A 27098-nucleotide genomic window follows, 5' to 3' on the forward strand; every position below is an offset into this window, starting at 1 on the left:
AAACGTAACCGCATTGACTGCAACATAACACCGTGACTGTTGACCGTGACATGACCTCCCTGACCTGCCGCTTTGACCCGCTCTCACCGCCACCCAGTGGGCTGTCTGAGCGACGTCGACTGCCCAGACGCCCAGTTCTGCGTCGACGGCGACTGTCAGTTTCCCTGCGACGTGGGAAATCCGTGCGGTACCAACGCCGTCTGCTACAACCAGAATCACGTGGCGCAGTGCCGCTGCAAGGAGGGTTACCATGGCAACCCGCTCCTGCTCTGCCTGCCAGGTGCGCCCCGGAGACGTTTCTGTGCAATGAGCTGAAATTCCGCACTATTTTATATTTGACCGTGCGCCTGGTCTCAAAAACGTAACAGACGCAAACGAGCGCTTTGCGGAGATGCCTTGATGACGTCACACAAAGGGCTGCAATGCGTCTGAGATTCACACAGACGCAACAGCGCCGGTCCGCGTTATCTATCACTGTTCGAGGCCAGGCTTGAGAGCACCGTAGAGCCGCGCCGCCGAGCCCGACGCCGACACCGCTGGCCGCGTACCGCCGGCCGCTAACGGCGGCCGTTCCTCCGCCTGACAGCCGGCTGCATGCGTAACACCGACTGCGCCTTCGCGGAGGAGTGCGTGCGCGGCGACTGCGTGAGCCCGTGCCGCGCCTCGGCCAGCCCGTGCCACCGCACGGCCGTCTGCCGCGGCGTCGACCACGTGGCCACGTGCGAGTGCCGGCCGGGCTACGCGGGCGACCCGGCCGCCGGCTGCGCGCCGCTGCCCAGCTGCCGGCAGAGCGCCGACTGCCCGCCGGACCTCTCGTGCATCGAGCGCGCCTGCGCCAATCCGTGCCTGGAGAGTCCGTGTCCGGCGTCGGCGGTCTGCCGCGTGCAGCAGCGGCGGCCGGTGTGCGCGTGTCCGGCTGGCTTCACTGGCGACCCAGCGCGCGCCTGCGTGCAGACCCAGTGCCGCTCGGACCGCGACTGTCCGGCCGGCACGCGCTGCAAGGGCCAGATGTGCCGGCAGCCGTGCAACTTCTGCGGCCTGGACGCCGTCTGCCGGCAGGACCGGTGCGCCTGCCCCGAGGGCTACACCGGCGACCCGGAGAGGCAATGCACGCGCAGTAAGGACGCCTCCCTTCGACTCTTCTCCCTGTCGCATGCGCTCTTCCGTCTCACTGTCTCAGTCACGATTCGGACGCCACTTTTGCCGCCGGAGGCCGCCTGCAGCGGCCAGGCGTGGCGTGACGCAACGTAACGTAACGTGACGCGCTACGCCTTGCGCCGCTGTCCATCTGTCCCGCCTGTCAGCCGCTCCGACTGACGCCGCGCCGACCGACAGTTCCCGGCTTGTGCCGCGGCGACGACGAATGTCTGCTGAGCGAGGCGTGTGTCGAGAGCCGGTGTCGCAGCCCGTGCTTCTCCACGCCGGCGCCGTGCGGCCTGCGCGCCAACTGTGACGTCATCAACCACCGGGCCATGTGCTCGTGCCCGGACGGGTTTGAGGGCGCGCCCAAAGAGCGCTGTGACGCAGGTAACACTGCACGCGACGCACGCTGCCTGGCTGTCCGCGGTGACGGCTGACGCACGCCCGACACACCCCCGACGCCTGACGCACCACGCCCGACGCCTTGTCCCGCTGTCCTCGGGGGACACTGTGTCCTCCCGTGCCGCCCTGAGGACGCCTGTCACGGAATGTCGGCCGACGTCGGCCCGAGCATGAGAGACTCGGCCTGTCCAGCCGCTGCCTTGGGTGTGCGTGTCTCTGCACGCTCTGAGGTTCTGCGGTAGATGCGTCCGCAGGCTTCTCTCTTGGTCGTGGTTAGAGTCCAGCATCGTTTCCGACTGCGGAGCTTCGCGGAAGACCAGGAAGCATGGCGCTTCTGGACTGGGTAGATGAGGACCTTGGCGCCTGCTGATTGCTGCGATGAAGCAGCGATAAATCCAAGTCTGGTGGTGTTCGCTTGCATGCGTCGAACACATAAACGGCACGCTGTGATGCTGCAGCTTGTAGGGAGCATCGCTCCTTATGCCAGCTGCTCATGCTGTGCCACCACGGTCTTATGTCCAACGTCAGTGTTTGCAACAGTCTCCGTGAGCCTCGTTTGATAAGGCTTCAAGCCTCACTCAACGGGCGGTCGTGACCCGGCCTGACCTGTCGTGCGGTCTGTGTGCTCGGCGTGCGCCGCTCCTGCCGCCAATCCGCCGACTCCGCTCTAACGCCACTGTACGCGCGTGCCGTAGTGCCGGCGCCGCGGCCTGGCTGCTCCTCCGACAACGACTGCTCGCGCGCCGAGACGTGCCACCAGGGCGTCTGCCTGGACCCGTGCAACCTTCGACCGTGCGGCGCCAACGCCTTCTGCCGGCCCACCAACCACAAGGCGTTCTGCGTCTGCGAGCTCGGCTTCACCGGCAATGCACAGATCGAATGCGTCAAGTGTGAGTAGCCTACCGCCCAGCCGGGCTTTGGTGACGGTGTGACGCAGGGACGGCGCTGCGGCGGCACCTCTTCCCGCTGGAGCTCCGTTAAAAGACGGGCCAAGCTGTGTGCGCCGTTTGAGGATCCCAAAAACATTAAGATGCCAAAATATTTACATTTCTTGGTTGGGATCGGTAAAATGTCTGCCTTGAGATCAAGACATAGAATACATTTCTCCAAGAAAAGGATCAGGCCTTAGCCATTTGCTGTGCCTCAGAAAACATTCAGCGTTTTGTTTGTTTAAAATAATCTAGTGGCTTAAAACATACGTTTAATGTGATCAAATCCTGACCATCCTATACTTGGAACGTGAGTCACCTGTGAATCGCTGTCTTCCATGCGCTATGCGAATCTTCTCACACGGTGATACAATGTGTTCAAGTGGTAACTGGAAACACACGTCTTGCAACGCTGACTTTGGTGTGTTATCTGCTTACCTGAAAAGCTTCAACTGTGTTCTCGTCTGCCACCTATCGTCACTCGTCTTCTTTCACGTGTAACCATGACGCCAGGATGAACCGAGTTTGCAACCTGAAGTCGCCGCCTCCCCGAGCCCCACCTGACCTGCCCTTTCTTTGTCACGTGCCAGCCGGTCCCAAGGACGTCTGTAAGACCATGTACGATTGCACGAACGCAAAGACGTGCATGTACGGCCGGTGTGTGGACCCGTGCAGCCTGAGCAAGTGCGGCCAGGGTGCGCTGTGCAAGGCAGAGTACCACGAGGCCGTCTGCTACTGTCCGAATGGGCTCAAGGGCAACCCCATGGTGGAGTGCTCCAATAGTAAGCGACACAGGCTTGGATGCTTCTATCTTTCCTCTCCGTCTGTCTTTATCTCTCGCGCAATTTCGTCGTCCATAGACACTTCTGTCTTGGCGCGTCTATTGATCATGCTCAACCCGATGCACCCTTCTGCGTTTGGTTTGTTGTCTTGCGCCAAACCAACGTGCTCAGCAAATTTTGATCGTGGCATCGCTTTTTCGTCTTCGCTGCTCTCACTTTTTTCCACAACGTCTTTTTTCTTGTAGTGGGAGTCTTCCCTCTACATTTATAAGATTGATTATTCACGTGCGTGGCTCTGGTTTGACCAGTGAGTTTTCCAATATAAATCGCAACAGAACGTGCTGGCATAACTGGGAGTGTCGCATGCGGTGGATTGATGCATGATTTGGGAGGTGCTGGTTGCTGTGCATGCTGGCGGCTTTACCGAAGGACTGCAAGACTGCAACGACTATTCACCACATTCCAGATCCCACTACCAACTCACAGATCTAACCATTCCTAACAGCGTGCCTCTCCATTGCAAACAAGCGGCGGCCCGAGACTATCACGGAGAACGAGCGACCACGCGCCGGCTCTGGACCGGTATCAGCATCGCTCCAGAGCCGCGCGCCCGCGTGCACGCGTGCAGCGCGCGGTCGCCCGTCTCGTGTGCGTGTCTGGCCGCCGAGGTGTGAGCGGTGCTTCTCACCCACACGCTAACCCCGACGCTAACCGGGGCGGCGCCGCCAGTGACCTGTCGGGGCAACACGCCGTGCCCGTCTAACCTGCGCTGCACCGGCATCTACTGCGTCGACCCGTGCCCGGAGACGCTGTGCGATGCCAACCAGCGCTGCCTCACGGAGAACAACGTGCCGCGCTGCGTCTGTAAAGAGGGCTTCGGCGGGCCCGACTGTCTGAAACGTGAGGAGCCGACCGACCGACCGACACAACCGAGCTGCTGTCTTCTCTCCGGCGCCGCCGGTTTCTCTTTTTCTCGCTCCCAGTAGCTATACTCTCGATTTTACCGGTTTCGTCGACGGCCGTTTAAGCTCAAGCTGCGCTACTCTGTGGCCTCTGAGCTCGTAGCTCTCTTGACCGCGTCTGTCCGTTGTAACGGCCCCGTCTTTAGCTAACCCACCGCAGCTGTGACGCGGAGCCGGCCCAGTAGTCCGTTTTACGGACAGCTGTCTGCGTCCGCCTAGCTTACTTCTCTGTCGCTATCTTCCTCGCTGGCGTCGCCTCGAAAGGCCTCTCCCCGCTGACAGCGCGCGCTCCCGCCCTTGCAGTGGACGGCGGCGCGTGCGTGGCGGCCGCCGACTGCCCCGGCAGCAAGGCTTGCATTAACAGACAGTGCATGGACCCCTGCCTGGTGGAGAACCCGTGCAGCGCTTCGGCGCGCTGTCTCACCCGCCGCCACGTGGCCACGTGCACGTGCCCGGCCGGCCAGACGGGCGACCCGCGCGAGCGCTGCCACGGAGCAGGGAGTAAGAGAACGCGACTCGCCGCCCTCCCGACCCCGCCTTCTTCGCGGCCTCTGTTCACACTGACTCCGAAGCCCGTGGCATTCTCCAGACGACATCTGAGGCGGGCTGTGGAAAGACCAGTCTTCGAGCCATCAGAACAGCGATGGCTTGGTCTGGCCGTCTTGCGGCGGCTGTAGCAGCGATAACTTTAACAAATGCGGCACATGTCAGAGCAACAATGCGGGCATATGGCACACGGCGACCCTGATTCTAGCGTGTCTAACCATGTACATAATGCGTGACTGAATGCCGTAACACATCTACCCAGCCATCGCCGAGAGCTTAACTTTTAACGTTAACCAGCGCCGCGGCCGCCAGCCCACGTTGGCCAGCAGTAACACATGACGTGGGCCGGCGAGCCTGACCCGGCCGGCGGCCTCCGGGCGCGCCGCCGCCGCCCGAGCGCCAGCTGAGCACCCTCTCCCGACAGCGCTCGGCTGCCGCGCCGACAGCGAGTGCCCCAGCACAAAGGCCTGCATCAACGGCGCCTGTGACGACCCGTGCCGCTGCGGCACCAACGCTCTCTGCGACGTCAGCGGCCATCGCGCCGTGTGCAAGTGTCCGCCCGGCTACCAGGGCAACCCCAGCATCAGCTGCCAGGGTGAGTGTCTACCCGGCTACCAGGCAACCCCAGCGTAAGTTGCCAGGGCTAGCGGCGGCTAGCGTGGTGGCTGGCTGAACCAGGTCGATTTGCTGAGCAAAACAGACAAACATCTGACCACAGTATAAACATCTCACAGGAGCCGGCCACCCCAGGATGCAGATTTTGACGTGATGTCTTGTGCTTCTTTCAGTTCCCTACCGGCCGTGCGCGCCCAGCCCCTGCGGCATTGGCGCCATTTGCGAGATCGATGACGGCAATCCAATCTGCTCCTGTGCGAAGGGACAGACGGGGAATCCGTTCGTCAAATGCAGTGAGTACTACTTGCCGACGCGTATCCCCAGTATGTGTATGTCATGAGCTGAAGGTATTCAGGTTTGTGTCGAACCCAGGAAGCTTTGCACACCATTTACATCACGAGATGTTTAAGTGATTCGTTTTCCATTTAGTCATCAGGTACCTTCATGCGTACCTTGCTGCGTATTCCAGTGCCTGACGGCGACGAATGCGACGATTTCGAGTGCGGCGCCAACGCCGACTGCCGCGAGGTGAACGATGAGCCGGTCTGCTTCTGTCTGCCTGGCTACACGGGCAACCCACCAGCCACCGCCTGCACGCCCATCCGCAACCCCTGCGACCCGTCCCCTTGCGGTCCCAACACCGACTGCAACGTCGTCAACGGCTTCCACCGCTGCACCTGCAAGACGACCTACTTCGGGGACCCGAACACGATCCGCGGGTGCACGCCGCCGCGTGACCCGTGCAACCCGAACCCGTGCGGCGCCGGGGCTCGCTGCGACGCCAGCCGCAACCCCAACTGCTACTGCCCGCTGGGCACCATCGGAGACCCGTACCGCGGCTGCAAGGCCGAGGTCGTGGCTGAATGCGGCCCCGGCGACTGCGGCCGCAACGCCCAGTGCTTCGTGCGCAACAACAAGCCGCGCTGCATCTGCATGCCCGGCTTCATCGGCGATCCGGTGAACGGCTGCCGGCCCGAGAACCCGTGCCAGCCGAACCCGTGCGGCCCGCGCGCCAGCTGCGCCGTCTCGCCGAGCGCCGAGGGCATCTGCACTTGCGAGCCGGGCACCGTCGGCAACCCGGACAGCCCGCTCGGCTGCCGGCCCGAGTGCGAGGTCGACCAGGACTGCTCGGCCGCGCAGGCCTGCGTGGCGCAAAAGTGCGTCGAGGTCTGCGCCGGCGCGTGCGGCGTCGCCGCCGACTGCAAGGTGGTCAACCACAAGGCCGTCTGCACCTGCCCGCCCGGCTACTCCGGAGACCCGCTCGCCCTCTGCCAAGAGTTGGCCACAGGTACGGGCCGCTGTTCGGTAGCCGTCGCCGCCGCTGCCGCCCGCTGGCCGGCCGGCCTGACCCGGGTGGCGGCCGCTGCGGGGACCGACGATGCCGTGTTCGCGTCGGTGCTCGCTGCGTTGATGTGTACGTGCGTACCCCATGTTACCGTACTGTGGCCTCATTCCCACCTCACCCCTACCACCTCGACGACCTCACAAAAGCGACACCGCCGACACCGCCGCAAAAGCGACGCCGACAACGCGAGAAAACGACCGTCCAGACGGCGCGGGGAAGACGCGACCAGGTAACGCGAACCGGTCTTGGCATGCGGCTGGCCACGGCACGCGGGGCGTCCGTGGGTCGCCGGCGCGAGTGAAGACGCCGCCTGATTGCCCGCACTCGGCACCGGCACCCGACGATGGGCGCATGCCTGCAGCCGTGCTCCGACGGCGGTACTTGGCACCCTAGCGTCGCTGGATCGTAGCACCGGTTGGCGGTCGATGTAGCGGAGGCGAGACCTGGCACTGGCGTTTCCTTGCTGTGGAGGACGCGCGGAGACTGGCGGCTTGTCCGCACGCGGCGCGAGATGGCATGTCTGTGACGCGCATGACACACGTGACGCCCGCCACTTCTTCGGCGGCGCGGACTTCACCACGCGAGCACTCTTGACCGATAGCTACTTCGCTTCCTATTCGATGTTGCCGAGCTGTTCCCTGTCTCTTCCCAGTGTCTGCCTGCATGGGCGTGGTCACTGCTCTCTGTCATATGACCCCACCCAAAATGGCCGTCTGGCTTGCTAAGTAACGATCTCAGTCCTGACAAAAATGAGTTGGTGATACGAAGCGGGACATTTGTTGCAAGGCTGGAAAACTGCCCCCAATCCGGCGATCTGAAGCCACTCCAGCAGCATGTCAGTTTCTCTGGCTTCGAAAGGCCACAAAGCCTCTACCTCCCCGCTACGCGGCGCAGTGACCGCGCCCGCCCGCTTGCCTGTCTGTCTGCCTGTCTCTGTAGCCTCGTGTCCGGGGCGTCGGCGCCGCATGCCGCATGCTCAGCATGCCCGGCGCATGTTTCAGTGCGTCCGCCAACGGGCCGGCCGGACCCTTGCGCGCCGAATCCGTGCAGCCCGCAGACGCTCTGCTCGAGCGTCAACGGGCGGCCGCTCTGCACGGCGCTGGAGAAGCCCGAGTGTCGTCAGAGCGCCGACTGCGCCGCCACGCTCACCTGCCTCGGCGGCAGCTGCATCGACCCATGCCCCGGGTCGTGCGGCGTGGCCGCCGTCTGCGTCGTCCAGGACCACCGGCCCATGTGCAAATGCCCGGCCGGATACGTCGGCAACCCCTACCAGCAGTGCGTCCTGCAGCGTGAGTATCGCCAGAGGCAGGCTGAGAGTCATCCACCGCAGAGACGGCTCAGCGGTCGTCTCCAGATCGCTCAGTAGCAGAGGATGGAGACACTCTGAGGACTTGTGTCTCCTCCTGTTATGTAAACTTCAGGTTATGAGCTATTTCGTATTGGCCCGTTTTAAGAGCGCCGCATCCAAGCAAACTGTTAAGTAAGGGCATAGAAACAATCTCAAAGTTAAGTGTCTCTAGATGTCTAAAGCTGGAAACATAGATAAGCGTCGCCGCCGGCACCAGCTCGCTACCTGCCGCGTGCCGCCGGCGCCAGCTGTCGGTGCCGCGGCCGTCCCGGCGCCAGCTGTCGGTGCCGCGGCCGTCCCGGCGCCAGCTGTCGGTGCCGCGGCCGTCCCGGCGCCAGCTGCCGGTGCCGCGGCCGTCCCGGCGCCAGCTGTCGGTGCCGCGGCCGTCCCGGCGGGCTGCCTGCTGACCGCACGTCACCCCGGCAGCGGTGACTGTGCCGACGGAGCCGGCCGAGCCGCGGCCGCTGCCTGAGTCCTGCCCGCCCGGCCAGTTCTACACCGACCGCGCCGGCTGCCGGCCCGAGTGCGTACTCAACGCCGAGTGTCCGTCCGACCTGGCCTGCATCCGCAACACGTGCACCAACCCGTGCGTCGGCGTGTGCGGCTTCGGCGCCGACTGCAAGGTGGTCGGTCACAACCCGATCTGCAGCTGCCCGCGTACTCACACTGGCGACCCGTTCATCCGCTGTGTCCGGCAGCCAGGTGAGATGGGGCCTTCCGCTGCCGCGCGCGCAGGCGGGCGGGACGGGACGCGCAGGGCCGCAGCGGTAGTCTTCGGGTGCTCTCCTGCCTCCGGGATTGGCGTGGTGCTGACGAGAAAAATGCGCTTCCATACCGAGTCGGTATGCTGGTTTGAGACCGGCCGTTGAGTGAGATCGCGCGCGGCCAAAAGCATGTATTTCGAGTGTGATATGGCTTAGTTCAGATGTGTCGCACGACCGCCGCACTGCAGGCGACGGCCGCGTCACCACCCCCGCTTCCTCCCTTCGCAGTGACTCAGCGGCCGCCGTCGCTGCCGACGGACCCGTGCGTGCCGTCGCCGTGCGGCCAGGGCGCCAATTGCAAGTACAACGGCGAGCGGCCCGTCTGCTCGTGCCCGGCCGGCTACCTCGGCAGCCCGCTGGTGCTGTGCCGCCCCGAGTGCGTCCAGGACTCCGAGTGCTTGCTGCAGCGCGCCTGCATCGGCCAGAAGTGTCGCGACCCGTGCCCGGGCTCGTGCGGCGTCGGCGCTGAGTGCTTTGTGGTCAACCACAACCCGGTGTGTACGTGCCCACGCGGCTTCTCCGGCGACCCGCTGACCCGCTGCTCCCCGCTGCCCGTCACGCCCAAGCCTGGTGAGTGGCGGCCGCTCCGGCGCCGTTGGGGTGCGAGGGGAGTCGGCTCTGGGAACGGTCTGTGCGGGTGGCAACGCTCGACTCCCGTCAGTGTCAGTGGCGAGGTGGTTGTATGATGAAGCATGGAGGGTGATGAGTGCGAAAATGTACGTAAAATGGAATGCAGGACGCGTGGTAAAGCCAACAGATGCCGTGTCAATATCCTGTGAATCGGCTGCTCTTGAAATGGGTCGGTCAGGTGGAAGCCCTCCGCCGGTGTGAACTGGTCTGTTTTCCTCGTCGAGCCAGCCGTCTGACCCGCCCCCTGTTGCCGTTCCAGCCGTGCCGGCCCAGGTGCAGCCATGCGTGCCGTCGCCGTGCGGCCCCAACTCGGAGTGCCGCAGCCCCGGCGACCGCGCCGTCTGCTCGTGCCGCGCCGGCTTCCAAGGCAGCCCGCCGCTGACGCCCTGCTACTCGGTCGGCTGCACGTCCAACTCGGAATGCCCGCCGCAGCAGGCATGCGTCAACCGCGACTGCCGCGACCCGTGCGTGGGCGCGTGCGGCGTCAACGCCGACTGCCAGGTGGTCGGCCACCGGCCGGTCTGCTCCTGCCCCGAGGGCCACAGCGGCGACCCGACGCTGATCTGCCGACCTCGCCGTAAGTGCTGCCAGACAGCGGCGTCGGGTCACGGGGCGCAGAGCTGCGCTCGTCGCAGCCGGGGGCAGCATGCTGCGACAGGGTGTGACTTGCGGGTGTTATCTGTGGTGGCTCAGAATGGAGGCGGTGTCGCTTCTTTCAAGCGGCGCGTGTAATGATGCAGGGTCGTCGTGCTTTTCATCGCGTGCGGTTGCAGGCGCTGCTGACACCGCTGTTCTCTGTTCTTCAGCGGTGACGGTGCGTCCGACCGCGACGACGCCGTACCGGCCGTGCAGCCCGTCACCCTGCGGCACCAACGCCGAGTGCAATGTCAACAACGGCTACCCCATTTGTTCGTGCATCAAGAACTACTACGGCAACCCGCTGGTCAGCTGCCAGCCGGAGTGCACCGTCTCGTCCGACTGCCCGCCGAACCGCGTCTGCTTACGGCTGGCCTGCGTCGACCCGTGCCCCGGCCTGTGCGGCGTCGATGCCGTCTGTGACGTCATCAACCGGCAGCCGCAGTGCCGCTGCCCGGACGGCCTGACCGGCGACCCGTACCAGTTCTGTCGACGCCCGCCCGGTGAGTGTTACCCCGCCGCCGTCGCCGTGGAGCAGGCCCAGCGTCGTGGCGCCGGCGATCAGAGACAATGGGTGATGGGTGATGGACGGGTGATGGGTGATGGGCGGGTGATGGACAGGCTGCGGGGGACGAGCTCTGATGCGAGCTGCTGGCCGGGACTGGGCCCGGGGAGTCCGAGACCATGTCGGTGCCAGTCGCTGACCAGTGGACGAGTGGCTCGCAACGCCGCCGTGATGATATCTTGTCCCAACAGCAGCATCTACAGACACTACTCCGCGTGGACGCGGCCGATGGCTGACGGCCGCTGCTCCGTGTGCACGTGACCGGTTTCTGACGGCCGCTGCTCCGTGTGCACGTGACCGGTTTCTGACGGTCGCTGTTCCGTGTGCACGTGACCGGTTTCTGACGGCCGCTGCTCCGTGTGCACGTGACCGGTTTCTGACGGCCGCTGCTCCGTGTCTTCCCGCAGTGACGCCGCCGGCGCCCGTCTTCCCGTGCCAGCCGACCCCGTGCGGCCCCTTCTCCGAGTGCAAGGAGGTGAGCTCGCGCGCCGTGTGCTCCTGCGCGCCCGGCTACCACGGCTCACCGCCCGGCTGTCGGCCCGAGTGCCTCATCAGCGCCGACTGCCCGCCGCACAAGGCCTGCTCCAACAAGCGCTGCGTCGACCCCTGCGTCGGCGTGTGCGGCATCGGCGCCAACTGCGAGGTAGCCAACCACAACGCCATCTGCAGCTGCCCGCGCACGCACACCGGCGACCCGTTCGTGCGCTGCGTGCCGTTCCCGGTGACAGGTGAGAACATGGTGGCGTCCGGCTGAACGGTCGGGGAGAGGCAAGGTGCCTGTTATGATTGGGACAACGCGGCAAGAAAAGTTCCGTCTGATTCCAGAGATTGCCACAAAGGTGGTCACACACTAATCGAACGAACGTGACTTTCTCGGGAATGGCATCGACCTGCTTTCACCTCACGTTTTCCTACCGCCCGATTGGACCTGGCATGACGTGACGTCTACCTTTTGCTGCCAGCAGAACCACCGAAGGTGGAGGACCCGTGTGCACCGGGCACGTGCGCCGCCAACGCCGACTGCGACAACGGCCAGTGCACGTGCCGGGCCGGCTACTTCGGCAACCCGTACGTGCAGTGCCGGCCCGAGTGCGTGCAGGACTCGGAGTGCCGTCGCGACCAGGTCTGCTTCCGCACCAAATGCACGGACGCGTGCCCGGGCCTGTGCGGCACCGGCGCCGAGTGCCGGGTCATCAACCACGTGCCCATGTGCTACTGCCCGCAGGGCTACCATGGCGACGCGTTCGTCAGCTGCACGCTCATCCCCGTCACACGTAAGTCGACTAGAGTGGGCGTCGAGCGTTAAAGCAAAGGGCGTAACGAGCGCGCCCAGCGTGCGGTGACCGGTGACAGCGAAAGCCTAAGCGTTTGCCATCAACAGCATAACCAATTGTTTCACTGGAAGGTTTTAATCACGCTGGTGCGACGCAGTCAGTGGAGCCTGGCCTCCCGCCACCAATCGTGTGCACGCACGGGCCTCTGACGGCCTCCCCGGTCCGCCGCAGCGCCGCGTCAGCCCGCGCCCGGGCCGGACCCCCCGATCGTGGCTGTCAAACCGTGCTACCCGAGCCCGTGCGGCCGCAACACCGAGTGCCGCGAGGCCGGCCAGCGGGCCGTCTGCTCCTGCCTGCCCGGCTACCAGGTGAGCGGCGCCAGCCGACCGCAGCCTTCTCACCGCGCACACATCGGTGGCAAGGCTTTCTTACTGGATGACGGCTGCTGATTATAACCATGGCGCAGATGTGCATTCATAAGTCAGTCGTGTCAAGCTTCTGCCGAAGCTTTGCAGCTTCAGGGAGACGGTCTCCCGCCGCACCTGAATGTGGCTCGCCAGTGGTTGGCCAGACACCTGTGCGCTGAATATGGGCGTGGTCTGTGCCACAGGGTGACCCCACGCTGGGCTGCCGGGTCGAGTGCGAGACCTCGTACGAGTGCGCCGCCCAGCTGGCCTGCGTGCACAAGAAGTGCGTGGACCCGTGCCCGGGAACGTGCGGCATCAACGCCGACTGCCGCGTGGCCAACCACGTGCCGGAGTGTTACTGCATCAGCGGCTATGAGGGCAACGCGTACCAGGCTTGTCGGCCGCGGCCAGGTACGGCAGTGTGGCAGCCGTGTGCGCGGGCTCGATGGAAAGGTAGCTCGACGCCTGCAGGTCGCGCGAGCTGCAGTCAGGCGTGAGAGGCGCCGCCTGATCACCTGCTGTCCGTGAGGCTCTGCGTAAGCTGAAAGCAGGGAACGAATGATATTGTAAATGCAATTTCAGAGAACACCAATCTGGTATCTCGAGGAAAAAGCCAGATTCGAGCGTTTTAGCTTAAGTGGGTGTCAGTATTCAAGCTGCACTTGTAGCTGCAGCACTAGTGGCCACCTCAAGAGAAGCGTTCTGCCAATGTACCCCCTTGGGTGTGTGCGCTGCCCTCCGTCCTTGACCGGCTGTCGGGCCGTGTTACAGTGACGCCGCCCCAGACGGTTCCGTCGGACCCGTGTCTGCCGACCCCGTGCGGCGAAAACTCGCAGTGCACGGTGTCGCAGCGCCGACCGGTCTGCTCGTGCAAGCCCGGCTTCCTTGGCTCGCCGCCGTACTGCCGGCCCGAGTGTGTGGTGCCGCAGGACTGCGCCCTCCAGCTGGCCTGCATCGGCCAGAAGTGCCGCGACCCGTGCCCGGGCTCGTGCGGCGAGGGCGCCGACTGCATCGTGGTCAACCACAACGCGATCTGCAGCTGTCCGCGCGGCTTCACCGGCGACCCGTTCAGCAGGTGCACGCCGCGTCCTCAGAGTGAGTACCGAACGGCCGCCGTCCGCCTGCCGCCGGCGCTCGGGCACGCACTGGGGTCAACGACATGGGTCAGCTCCCTGACGTGGTTCTCGTTTTACTCCAGCTTTAAATCATGGCACCGTGATATCGATCACAGTCAGAGGTCAAACGTTTTAGTAAGTGTAGCTTTGCTTCACGCCATGCGGTTTTGTAACACAAAATTCTCAAGCTTCATTTCAGCAATATGCTGGGCCCGATAATGTGAACCCAGTAAAGACAGATCAAGATTTAAGCTCTATTCATAACAGCACTTTTGTTCACACGTATTGGAATTAGACAACTTGGCTGTTGCTACGTCCAAGCTTCAGGAAAATATAAAATTTTCATCCCGCGAGAAGTGAAAGGTACCATTTTTATGTTATTGTTTAATTCTTTTCATTTTATTTTGATACTTTTCCATTCCATTTAAGACCGCTTAGGACCACTCATAAGAGCGCAGTAATCCGTGTGGCTGACGCGATCGCCTGCTGAGCAGTGTTACGGTGGTGGGAGCTGCTGGCGACCATGCCTCTGCGCTGTGTTCCAATATAACCTTGTGACACTCAACCGCAGCGGCGACTCTGTGACAAACAGATGAGACAAATCGTATGAGCCATGCTTGTCCGCTACTTTCCAAGACCACTCTGCTGCCGACAAGCGCCGTAGCCTGGGCTGACTATGACAAACTGGCTAAGCGCGCAGCTTCCTGCAACTAGGCCGGCTGACCACGTTGTGACGATAATGCAGAGCAGCATCGACCATTAACTACATCAGAACGTGTTGCGTGACTGGTCTACTCACAGCTGCTTTAGAAGGGACCAACAGCGCATAACGCCGCAACTTATCCGCCGTCGCCTCGTTGAAATGCGCCATGAGACTGAGCGGCGGTGGGACTGATGTCAGGCTTACGAGGCTCCGCTGCGTTCTTCGAGCGCCCAACAGGTGTTCCGCTGCGACTCACCCCGCCGCTGCGGTGCTTCGTTAACTGATCGACCATGCTTGCTTGTCTACTCATTGCTGCAGAGGGGTGTGACGTTCGTTGGCCGTCGAGCACGACTGGTCCACAGACCGGGTGCTTTGGCGTTGGTCCGTCGTGGTCCCGGTCTAACGCTGCTTTCCGCCTCGCGGTCCGCCTCAACGGTGCTGGTCTCCGCGCAGAGCGCTGACTTGGGTTCGGAAGCTGTGCGTCCCGACGTGTTGTCGGCATCGAACGTCCCGGATTGGTTCGATCCAGTGGAGCTGATGTGGCTTCCGGATTGGTTCGGTTCATCCATGACGTCATCCGAGCTCCTGCCACCAGCTTCGCTGTTGGCGCTCTGACGCTCTAGTACCGTGTCCATCCATCGCAATCTGAAACAAACCGGTGCATCACGCGCTGATGTCACGCCACGCGCGCGCGTCCGAGAAGGCTCAGTCGACATTTTGGTGCCGATCCAGCAGTGTGGGGACCTCGTTCCGGGTCGGGGCGAGGTCTCCGCCCAGCTCCGCTGGAGTGCCGCGGACGGACGGGCCGCGACGGCGCTCTCCACGGCTGCTGTGTTTCAGCTCCGCCGCCGCCACCCAAGGCGGTCTGCTACCCGGGCGTCTGCGCCTACAACGCCCGCTGCACCGAGAACAACGGCGTGGCTGTGTGCACCTGTCTGCCCGGATTCTTCGGAAACCCGACCGTCTCCTGCCGGCCCGAGTGTGTCACGCACGCCGAGTGTCCGCGCAACGAGGCCTGCGAGCGCAACAAGTGCATCGACCCGTGCGAGGGCATCTGCGCGCCGACAGCGCTCTGCCGCGTGCACAACCACGTGCCCATGTGCTACTGTTCGGACGGCTACCAAGGCGACCCGTTCAACGCCTGCACGCCTCGCCCTGTCACCCGTGAGCATGACGCACGCACGACACACCACTTCTGTGCATGTGCTGTAAACTGCTGTTTAGAAACAGTCAACTTCCTGGGTTGCCTTTTCTTAGTTGGTCAGTCTCATGAATGTTGCATGACTTGTACGGGTACGTACGTGGGTTAGTTTTGAGGCGTGGTTTTATTATCATTTACCATTCTACTCCGGTACCGCCACTATGCATGCTCAGCCTACCCACCCTGTTTATAGCGCGCCCCACGGCGCCGACGTACGAAGAGCGTGACCCGTGCGACCTGTCGCCGTGCGGCCCCAACACCAAGTGTAGCGACAGCAACGGGGTGGCAGCCTGCAGTTGCCTGCCTGGCTACCAGGGCAACCCGACCATCGGGTGCCGACCCGAGTGTGTCTCCAACGAAGAGTGTGCGCATGACAAGGCGTGCGCCCGCCAAAAGTGCGTCGATCCGTGCCCAGGAGTGTGCGGACCGAACGCGCAGTGCAAGATCCTGAATCACAACCCAGTCTGCTACTGCGTCCAAGGCTACACGGGCAACCCCAACCAGGGATGCCGTCCCATACCCAGTACGTAACAGCAGCTATCGGCGACTGGGGGTGTGTTGCCTACCCAGTGCGTAATGCGCTAGTTCAGATCCCTCCGGTAAAGCTGATCTGAGTGCTCGGTCCTGTAGCCCATCCCATGGAGACTCATTTTAACCTGTAGCCACAATCACAATCAGCACAATCGGCTTAGACCTGAAATGTTCTCAAAACCAATCAGAATTCACGTTGACGGAATATGCCCCTTGCAAGAGCTGGTCAAATGGACCAAACATGCAATGATAACTTTCGCGGTTTGATACCAACGCCGGCGGCCTTACATCCCCGGCCATCTCGCCTCCATAGAGACGACGCCGCGACCGGACGTGAAGGTCAACCTGTGCCAGCCGAGTCCGTGCGGCCTCTTCTCGGAGTGCCGGGAGCAGTACGGGCGGGCCATCTGCTCGTGCCAGGACGGGTACCTCGGCGTGCCGCCCAAGTGCCGGCCCGAGTGTCTTGTGTACTCGGACTGCGGCGCAGCACTGGCCTGCATCGACCAGCACTGCGTCGATCCGTGCCTGGGCTCGTGCGGCATCAACGCCGACTGCCGCGTGCACGACCACAACGCGGTCTGCAGCTGCCGCGCCGGATACGAGGGAGACCCCTTCACGGGCTGCGTGCCGAGACCAAGTACGAATCGATTACTTCTCTGCTCGGGGTCTGCATTGGGTTCATATTTTGGCATTATGAATTGACACATTGCCACTTGCAGGCTCTAGGTAACCTGCATGCCCTTTTTTAGCCCCACCGCCGCAGCCCGAGAACCCATGCTACCCATCGCCCTGCGGCGCCAACACCGAGTGCACGGACGACGACGGTCTGGCCGTCTGCAACTGCTTGCCTGAGTACTTCGGCAACCCGTACGTTTCCTGCAAGCCCGAGTGTGTGCTGGACACAGACTGCCCCCGCGACAAGAACTGCTACAGGAACAAGTGCAAGGACCCGTGTCCCGGCCCATGCGGCAGCGGCGCGGAGTGCAGGGTGGTCAACCACATCACCTCGTGCTTCTGCCCGCCCGGCTACACGGGCGATCCATTCGACACGTGCAAGCCCACGCCCGTCACCAGTAAGCATGGTCCTCCTACACAGCCCATTTTTGTTTTGCATGCAGGCCTTGCATTCGCATGTTGATATGCCGCACACACAATGCCAATGGCCCTACGTTGCCAAAAAGGTGACCACGGCCTGCCCTCGCAGCTACGCCGCCGCCGGTCTCGGACAAGCCGACCAACCCGTGCCAGCCGTCGCCGTGCGGGCCGAACGCGCAGTGCTCGGATCGGCGCAGTGTGCCCGTGTGCGCCTGCCTGCCGGGCTACTTCGGTAGCCCGCTGGACGGCTGCCGGCCCGAGTGCGTCACCAGCGCCGAGTGCTCGCTCAGCAAGGCGTGCGTCAACCAGAAGTGTGTCGACCCATGCCCGGGCTCGTGCGGCGCCAACGCCGACTGCCGCGTGGTCAACCACGCGCCCGAGTGCTCCTGCCTGCCTGGCTACGCGGGCAGCCCGTACATACGCTGCTCCCCCAAACCCGGTATGCATGCCAGAGCACGACGTCCGCTGCGTGCGGTCCGTTTGCTGTTTGGTCTGGAGTGATCGTCGCGGATACAGTCTCTCTGCATGCCTCTCGCACTCTGTTTTGCACTCTTGCACGCCTCGCATGATGGCCGTCGCGCCTGAGCCCCGGCGCGGCCCTGACCGCTCGCTCGGCCCCGCCCTGTGTTTTAGTCACGGAAAAGGTCACCAGTCCCTGCAAACCGAGCCCGTGCGGCCCGAACGCTGCGTGCCACGAGAAGAACAGCCGTGCGGCCTGCTCCTGCGATGCCGGCTACCTGGGCTCGCCGCCCAACTGCCGGCCCGAGTGCGTGGTGAACGCCGACTGCCCGTCCCACCTGGCCTGCTTCGGCCAGAAGTGTCGCGACCCGTGCGACGACCAGTGCGGCGACAACGCTGCCTGCCGCGTCAAGAACCACAAGCCCATCTGCCACTGCGTGGCCGGCTACACGGGCGATCCGTTCCGCGGCTGCTCCGCCATCCCGGCCAGTGAGTGTGCTGCCGCTCGACCGGCGGCGTCCGGTTCACTCCAGCGGCGTCCTCTCGTTCGTTCCGCCGTCGGGGCCTCGGTCGTTTCCATTGATCGTTCTGCAGTCGCAGGCCAGCCCGTGGCCGACCATCGTCCAACAGGGCTGGCCGCTTCGATGACACCCTCTCCGCAGACGACTTCCGTCCGACGCATGTGACTGACAGTTGAGTTTAGAACCCGCTGCCGGCCGCCTGGGCCACTGTACTGACACACCGTGTCTGCTTCTAGCCACCCCGCCGCCGGTCAGGGAGGTGTGCTACACGGGCGCGTGCGGCTCCAACGCCCAGTGCCGCGAGCACAACGGCCTGCCCGTCTGCTCATGCCTCTCCGAGTTCTTCGGCAACCCGTACACCGGCTGCCGGCCCGAATGTGTCACGCACACGGAGTGTCCGCGCAACAAGGCCTGCGAGCGCAACAAGTGCATCGACCCGTGCGAGGGCATCTGCGCGCCGACAGCGCTCTGCCGCGTGCACGACCACGTGCCCATGTGCTACTGTTCAGACGGCTACCAGGGCGACCCGTTCACCGCCTGCACGCCTCGCCCCGTCACCCGTGAGAATATGCCACCTGCTGTCTGTCTTCCTCGCACTGTTTCTCCGGGCATGTGGCTTGAAGATTGCGGCGTTATTTTCCGTCGCATCAGCGTCGCAGATGCCCCGTATTTGCTTGTGTTATGAGCGCACTGGAGTCCACTCTCGGAATTTTAGTTGCTGCTCATAACGTACTCCTATGAAACACTGATCTGTCTTTCGTCGTGCGTAATTGGTTTTGGTATGAGCTTTGCGATATATTTGGCACTGCACGCGAAATACCACGTACATTCAGAGCTGTGTCTCAGGGCGGGCCTGACGCACGTGATGTGTGTTTTGCAGCCGCTCCGACGGTGGACCTGACGCACGTGATCTGTGTTTTACAGCCGCTCCGACCGCACCAGCCGTTTTCGAACCGCGCGACCCGTGCGAGCTGTCGCCGTGCGGCCCCAACGCCCAGTGTAGGGACACCAACGGGGTGGCAGCCTGCAGTTGCCTGTCTGGCTACCAGGGCAACCCGACCATCGGGTGCCGACCCGAGTGCCTCTCCAACGAGGAGTGTGCGCATGACAAGGCGTGCGCCCGCCAAAAGTGCGTCGATCCGTGCCCAGGAGTGTGCGGACCGAACGCGCAGTGCAAGATCCTGAATCACAACCCGGTCTGCTACTGCGTCCAAGGCTACACGGGCAACCCCAACCAGGGATGCCGTCCCATACCCAGTACGTAACAGCAGCCAACAGCGAGTGAAGCTTATTGCCTTTCATGCTTGGTGTTTTAGACAACTTATGAATCCACTAGATCTATGTGGGATGACGTAGACGATGTAGGAGAGAAAACATTCGCAATGTAATGCCTTTGATAAATTGAGTGCTAACCCTAAAACTAATGTGCTCGTTTCGCGTATTCGTACACCATTTGCTCCTCGTTTCCGCAGAGACGACGCCGCGACCGGACGTGAAGGTCAACCCGTGCCAGCCGAGCCCGTGCGGCCCCTACTCGGAGTGCCGGGACCTGAACGGGCGGTCCTTCTGCTCATGCGCCAAAAACTACTTCGGCTCGCCACCCGACTGCCGGCCCGAGTGCCTTGTGCACTCGGACTGCGCCGCATCACTGGCCTGCATCGACCAGCACTGCGTCGATCCGTGCCTGGGCTCGTGCGGCATCAACGCCGACTGTCGCGTGCACGACCACAACCCGGTCTGCAGCTGCCGCGCCGGATACGAGGGAGACCCCTTCTCGGGATGCTCCATCAGACGAAGTACGCCACTCGGAAGCAGTCGCTGGGATATGGAATTTGGGAAATAACGTGTCCAGACACCTTTTGATTAAAGTTTGGATTCTGCTTTACTGTGCGCGTTTAACGGCTGGATGGTCAAAGAATAGCAATGTTGCATTTCATTTTATGCTTACACCAGTCTCCCTGCATCCACCAAGGAGCACGTCTGCCAAATGCCGCAGTCTAGCCGCATCACATCGTTTGCAAATTTTATCAGTCGTCAGCGAGCGAGTGGAGTGAATGGTGTCCGCCTGCTGTTCTGCAGCCACGCCGCCGCCGCCGAGAAACCCGTGCTACCCATCGCCTTGCGGCGCCAACGCTGAATGCAGAGACAACAACGGCTTGGCCGCCTGCAAGTGCCTGCCCGAATTCTTCGGCAACCCGTACGCAAACTGCAAGCCCGAGTGCGTGCTGGACACGGACTGCACGCGCGACAAGAACTGCGTGCGCAACAAGTGCGTGAACCCGTGTCCGGGCCCGTGCGGCAGCGGAGCAGACTGCACGGTGGTGAACCACATCACCATGTGCGCCTGTCCGGATGGCTACATCGGAGATCCGTTCTCACTCTGCCGGCCGGTACCTGTGACAGGTGAGTGCCGATTTTTTCCGCCCATTCGCAAAGGCATCGAACACTTGATAGCTAGTCTGCGGAGATTTGAGCTATCATCATTGACCGATGTTCTAGGAGTAAAATTTGCTCAACTGTTTTGAAGAGGCGTATTCTAGACGTCATCACGCATCTTTGTGCACATGCTGACTGAAGTGTTTTGTTGCGGGCCGTGAGATTGCGAGGAACCCAATCACGCACCAGCAGCACCCAGCCGAGCCTTCGTCGTGTCGCCCCGCACACCATCCACGCCCCGTGCCTCGCGGTGCGCCGGCGCAACTGACGGCGCCGTGTCCCGACAGCACCGACGCCGACCGTGGAGACGCCGCCGGAGAACCCGTGCCTGCCCTCGCCGTGCGGCTCCAACGCCCAGTGCTCGGCCAAGACTGACGTGGCCGTGTGCGCCTGCCTGCCGGGCTACCACGGCGACCCGACGACCGGCTGCCGGCCCGAGTGCATCACCGATGCCGAGTGCAGTCTGAGTCGGGCCTGCGCCCGCCAGAAGTGCGTCGACCCGTGCATCGGCGTCTGCAGCATCAACGCCGACTGCCGCGTCGTCAACCACAAGCCCATGTGCACCTGTCAGGCCGGATACGAGGGCAACCCGTACTTCGCGCGCTGCGTCATCAAGCCGCGTAAGCTGGCCGTGGATTTGGGGGGGGGGGGGGGGGAGTGACGCCCGAATGTAGTGCGTGTTCTGGTGTACATATTTTCCTGAATTTGCGCTCCAACGAACCATGTCATCAATGCCGTTGTTCGGCTTCTCTCGACTCGAACCGAACCGTCGAACTCGACTCGTCGAAATCAATGCCGTTGTTCGGCTCGACTCGAACATCTCTTTCATGCCTGTTGAACGCTGTGGGTCTTATGGGGCCTCTGAACGATGTGGGTCTTATGGGGCCTCTCCACTGTGCCTGCCCCTTCCAGAGACGGAGCCGAACGAAGCGGAGCCGTGTGAGCCGACTCCGTGCGGCCCGTACTCGACATGCCGCAACTCGAACGGCCGCCCGGCCTGCTCCTGCCTGCCCAAGTACCTGGGCAGCCCGCCCAGCTGTCGGCCCGAATGCGTGGTCAGCTCTGACTGTCCCAGTCACCTGGCCTGCGTCGGACAAAAGTGCCAGGACCCATGCGCTGACTTCTGCGCCACCAACGCCGAGTGCCGTGTGTCCAGCCACGTGCCGGTGTGCACGTGCAGGTCCGGCTACCAGGGCGATCCGTTCGTCGAGTGTCGACCTAAGCCGCAGAGTGAGTGACGCGACACCGCGGACTGACGCCGATGCCGGCCGCGCCTCGGCGCAGGGTGATTCCTGTTTCGCGATCCCTAGGCTTGCTATTCATGCAAGGGCCAACCGTTTCCTATAAGGGAGGGCTTGTTTCCGACCGTGAATTGTCGTGACGCGGACTTAATGCATTGCACACGCCTTCCCAGCTTAATAACGTAAGGAAACTTGCAAGGCCGTTAACAATACTTATCCGCTCCAACGGCTCATACGTCCGTGGTACGGCCAGACGTTCTTCACACGATGACATGAGAGCAGACAGTCGGCCATGACCGATGTCCTGGCTGTGGCGCGGTCCGGCGAGCCCTGTTGTGACGCGCGTCCATCCGCTTCGCAGCGACCCAGCCACCGGCGACGGAGCGCAACCCGTGCTTCTCGGGACGTTGCGGTCCGAACGCACAGTGCCGGGTCCACAACGGCCTGGGTGTGTGCAGCTGCCTGTCAGAATATTTCGGCAATCCGTACGAGGGCTGCCGGCCAGAGTGTGTGGTCGACACCGACTGCGACCGGTCCAAGGCCTGTGAGCGCAACAAGTGCGTGGATCCGTGCCCCGGCGTGTGCGGCACTGGCGCTGAATGCCGGGTGGTCGACCACGTGGTCATGTGCTACTGCCCGCAGTACCTGACCGGGGATCCGTTCTCCGCGTGCGTCCAGCCGCCGCCGCCATCGAGTGAGTCACGCCTCTGCACGCTGCCTGGCAGTGCCGTTCAATGCGAGCCTCGTGGTTGTCCTGTATGGAGGACGGAGTGAGGGGTTGCATGTGTACGCTGCTATGTCGGGCTCTGGATGGTAGAGTGAGTCGCAGTTGCTCAAATGCTCATTCCGTCGTTTGCATGATGTGTGGCATTGGCTGCCGGCACTAGCTCACGCCCTCTCGTGCTTTTCAGCGGCGCGTCCGACGCCGCCGGTGGTGGTCAACCGACCATGTTACCCGTCCCCTTGCGGCGTCAACGCCCAGTGCACCGAGCAGAACGGCGCGGCGCGCTGTGCGTGTCTGCCGCCGTACGAGGGCGACCCGTACGTCGAGTGCCGGCCTGAGTGTACCTCCAACGCCGACTGCCAGCGTCACGAGGCGTGCGCCCGCCAGAAGTGCATCGACCCGTGCCCGGGCGTGTGCGGACCGAACGCCGAGTGCCGCATCACCAACCACAACCCGATCTGCTACTGCCTGTCGGGGTACAGCGGCGACCCGTGGCAGGGATGCCGCGAGGTGCCGCAGACGCCGGCCACGCCGCAGAACCCGTGCCAGCCGTCGCCGTGCGGGGCCAACTCCAAGTGTCTCGACGTGGCCAGTCGCGCGGCCTGCTCCTGCCTGCCCTCCTACATCGGCAGCCCGCCCCACTGTCGGCCCGAGTGCGTCGTCAGCTCCGACTGCCCCAGCCACCTGGCCTGCATCGGCCGCAAGTGCCAGAACCCGTGCCTGGACGTGTGTGGGCTCAACACCGTCTGCCGCGTCGTCAACCACAACCCGGTGTGCAGCTGCAAGCCCGGCTACTCCGGCGATCCGTTCGGTGGCTGTATCCGGGAGCCCATCAGTGAGTATCCACCTGCTGCGGAGCAGCTCGGTTGGGGTGGGGGCGAGCGGTGTCAAACGATATGCGCCGGTCAGCGTGAGTGAGCGTAGACGTTCAAGTGGGTGCCTTCTACAGAAACCCAAACGCTCAGCCAGTTCTCGTGCTTTAAGCAACTTGTCAGGCATGGTGTATTCGCACGTCGTGCCAAATCATCGACAAATGCTGAGCAATGCTCGCTGTTGGCTGCTGCAATGCTGGCTGTTGGATGTTGCAATGCTGGCTGTTGGCTGCTGCAATGCTGGCTGTTGCGGTGCCAGTCCTGGCACGATCTCAGACGCTGTCTGCGCCCGGCAGCTGTGCGGCCCACCGCACCCGTGGTGGATGACGACCCATGCAACCCGTCGCCATGCGGCACCAACGCCGAGTGTCACAACAACGACGGTCTCGGCGTCTGCGCCTGCCTGTCCGAGTACTTCGGCAACCCGTACGTCAGCTGCCGGCCTGAGTGCGTGCTGGACACGGACTGCACACGCGACAAGAACTGCGTGCGCAACAAGTGCGTGAACCCGTGTCCGGGCCCGTGCGGCAGCGGAGCAGACTGCACGGTGGTGAACCACATCACCATGTGCGCCTGTCCGGATGGCTACATCGGAGATCCGTTCTCACTCTGCCGACCTGCCCCCGTTACGAGTGAGTTCACCCAGAGATTTACGACGCATTTTTCAACACATCGCCGTTTACTCTTTACGTGAGCCGTTTAATTCTGTTGATATACATGACATATTGTCCAGCGACATAACCTCACCGCAAATCAACAGCCCCGTCGATTCACCAGATTTACCTGGCTTTGAATCGATTTTCTCGTCATGCTTTATCGCTTTCATGCTTTCTCGTTTCGTCTAGTTTTGGTGCCACGCGGGCTTCATAAGATCGTCAGCAATGTGAAAACGCCCCCCCCCCCGTCCAGGATCACCCCACTGATCGGCGCGCGCTCCACCCGCAGCGCCGCGGCCGCCCGTGCAGACAAACCCGTGCCAGCCGAGCCCTTGCGGCGCCAACACCCAGTGCAAGGACACGGGCACGGTGGCGGTGTGCTCCTGTCTGCCGGGCTACCAGGGCGACGCCGTGTCCGGCTGCCGGCCCGAGTGCGTCACCAGCGCCGAGTGCCCGGCCAGCAAGGCGTGCGTCAACCAGAAGTGCGTCGACCCGTGCCCAGGCCTGTGCGGCGCCAATGCCCAGTGCCGCGTGCAGAACCACAACCCGCTCTGCGCCTGTCTGGACGGCTACACCGGGAACCCGTATGAGTCGTGCCGCCCCGAGCCGGGTGAGTTGCGAGGCGAAAACTGCAGAGGAGGGCTGGACACCCGCTGCTTTGTTGGAGGACGGCCAGTCGTGGGTTTCAATGGCCTAGGCATGCATAGAACATCTAAAGTGCGTCAGGACTATCCCGGCACATTTATTGCTTAAGTTAGAGTGGGTGTCGCGTCACCCGTTCCTCCCTCATCCTGTTTCATCCGTGCTTCTGGATAGGCTGCTTTTTCAATACGCCCGCGTAGTCAGGTCCAGGTACTGCTTTACCATCGTCCTTGCGGCGGCTATAGGTGAGCCAGCGGGCCTCGGCTGACCCATCCTCCTATTACAGTGACGCCGGCTGAGCCATCCGACCCGTGCCGGCCGACTCCGTGCGGCGCAAACTCGCTCTGCCGCGATCTCAACAGCCGCGCCGCGTGCGTTTGCCAGGCCGGCTTCGTGGGCTCGCCGCCCAACTGTCGGCCCGAGTGTGTGCTCAACACGGACTGTGCGGCCCATCTGGCCTGCGTCGGACAAAAGTGCGGCGACCCGTGCGCGGGGCAGTGCGGTGCGAACGCGCAGTGTCGCGTGGTGAACCACCAGGCGCAGTGCATCTGCCTCAGCGGCTACCAGGGCGACCCGTTCACCGGCTGCCGACCGCGTCCGCTGAGTGAGTACAGCCCCCACCTGTCTGCCTGCCCGCGCCGGGCGGCGCCTCGAGGCGCTCGCCCGCGCTTGCCAGCCGCTCGCCCGCCCACCTCAGTCACTCACGCTCCTGAGCAAAGCCAAGCGAGCCTGATCAAGTGCAAAGCCAACGAATTTGGTCATGGATATTCGATTCGTGGCGTGCATGTGGTTTGGCTCAGGAAATTTTCGAGCAATGCCTTATAGTCCAAAGATTTAGGTCAAGGCGGGCGAACGGTTGGCTTATGCATGGCATAGATTGCCTGCAAGCATGCTGTATGTATGCACTATGTTTGCACGCATTTGTGCACCATTTGCATGTTATGCAATGTTTTCAGCTTGTCTATTTGAACCGTCGTCCAGAGCGGAAGGTAGGTGCCGATATACATAGGTTACAGTTAGCGTATCGTCAAAGTATGCATAGCACAATGCTTCCGTACGACGCAGTGAGTAAACATTCGGCATTGGGTAAATGGGTATGAACAGGTAATAAAAGCGTCCGATGCCAACAGTTATATGATTGGCGGATGCTTGCGTCTGGTAAGGGCGTTTCTGCGATATTGCGTGAAAAAAACATTTTGAGAAACAAAGGTGCGCTTATAATGTATGAACGACGAAAGATGAAGCTGGGTATGACAAAAAGTATGTGTAGCATAGGGGACCAAATCATCATGCATCGCTACGAGAGTGTCAGGGGCGTAACTACCAGAATGAGGTTGCTGGAACGCGGTTCACCCTAGATAAGATATGATATGGACGGGTTAAGATACATACCTTTACACATAATAATTTGTATAATCAAAAGTATCAGCGCGTACTGGGCCATACAACCCCAGCGGTGGTTACGTCCCTGGGTGTTTGCACCCGTTTTCGGAAAGATACTCGTGTTTCAAGGCTTCAACGCCGAATCAGAGCTTAGTTTATCGAAAGACGAGCGACTGCGCTTGTATTATGTCTGACCGGGTTTGTGGCTTTCTGCAGCCACGGTTCGCCCGATTGTCGAAGAGAGAGATCCATGCAGTCCGGGCTCATGCGGCTCGAACGCCCAGTGCCGGGTCCACAACGGCCTGGGCGTGTGCAGCTGCCTGCCGGAGCACTTTGGCAATCCGTACGAGGGCTGTCGTCCAGAGTGTGTGGTAGACTCCGACTGCGACCGGTCCAAGGCCTGTGAACGCAACAAGTGCGTGGATCCGTGCCCCGGCGTGTGCGGCTTCCGTGCCGACTGCCGGGTGCACAACCACGTGCCCATGTGCTACTGCCCGGAGGGCTACCAGGGCGACCCCTTCACGGCATGCACCCCGACACCAGTGACACGTAAGACCCCTATCCATTCCATTTCTCATAAGGTCCGTCAATGTGCCCGCATGGCTGATGCCAGACATTACAAGAAGCATGCATGCCAGTTTGTTTGCATTACGTGCACGTTGAATGCTGAACATTGCACGAATGTCACGTGCTGCATCGTGTGCACGCGGTCTGCAATGCACTGCATGTTTGTTCGAACAGCATGCTGGAAAATCAGTTTATGTGTTCTCAGTACCGCCACCACCAAGGCAACCCCAGGCCGTTGACCCTTGCTACCCGGCGCCGTGCGGAACCAACACCGAATGCACTGCCAAGGATGGCGTTGCCACATGCAAGTGCAAGCCAGGCTTCCCGAAGGGTGACCCGACTACCGGCTGTCGGCCCGAGTGTGTCACCAACGCCGACTGCGCCCAGACTCTAGCGTGCGGGTCACAGCAGAAGTGCGTTGACCCGTGCCCGGGTCTGTGCGGACGGAACGCAGAGTGCAGAGTCATCAACCACAACCCTCTCTGCACGTGCAATAATGGATACACCGGACCACCATACCAAGGATGCACACGCATACCACGTAAGGCTCGTTTGTGTTTCAAAAACTTAATTACTAACGCAGTTATTACGACTGAATGTATTCAAA

The 27098-nt window shown here is 62.3% G+C and overlaps 1 protein-coding gene across 1 annotated transcript in view; it reads left to right on the forward strand.

The window, feature by feature from the left end:
• The window catches only part of LOC119112033 (uncharacterized), a 144467-nt gene that overhangs the window by 61999 nt on the left and 55370 nt on the right, over positions 1-27098 (forward strand). Inside the window, 34 exon segments of the mRNA XM_037235993.1 lie at positions 2238-2432; positions 3983-4153; positions 4519-4716; positions 5186-5356; positions 5550-5669; positions 5846-6664; positions 7723-8010; positions 8496-8771; positions 9062-9403; positions 9723-10040; positions 10270-10602; positions 11072-11392; positions 11630-11938; positions 12170-12306; positions 12549-12756; positions 13117-13440; positions 15004-15327; positions 15558-15887; positions 16209-16532; positions 16645-16968; positions 17100-17429; positions 17624-17938; positions 18207-18530; positions 18895-19227; positions 19443-19766; positions 20050-20373; positions 20694-21026; positions 21319-21636; positions 22009-22341; positions 22559-23206; positions 23540-23875; positions 24189-24509; positions 24828-25145; positions 26141-26473. Of these exon segments, the coding sequence (XP_037091888.1) occupies positions 2238-2432; positions 3983-4153; positions 4519-4716; positions 5186-5356; positions 5550-5669; positions 5846-6664; positions 7723-8010; positions 8496-8771; positions 9062-9403; positions 9723-10040; positions 10270-10602; positions 11072-11392; positions 11630-11938; positions 12170-12306; positions 12549-12756; positions 13117-13440; positions 15004-15327; positions 15558-15887; positions 16209-16532; positions 16645-16968; positions 17100-17429; positions 17624-17938; positions 18207-18530; positions 18895-19227; positions 19443-19766; positions 20050-20373; positions 20694-21026; positions 21319-21636; positions 22009-22341; positions 22559-23206; positions 23540-23875; positions 24189-24509; positions 24828-25145; positions 26141-26473 (10722 nt within the window).

Source organism: Pollicipes pollicipes, unplaced genomic scaffold, assembly GCF_011947565.3.
Source record: "Pollicipes pollicipes isolate AB1234 unplaced genomic scaffold, Ppol_2.1 Scaffold_7261;HRSCAF=8764_pilon_pilon_pilon, whole genome shotgun sequence".
Classification (NCBI taxonomy): domain Eukaryota; kingdom Metazoa; phylum Arthropoda; class Thecostraca; order Pollicipedomorpha; family Pollicipedidae; genus Pollicipes; species Pollicipes pollicipes.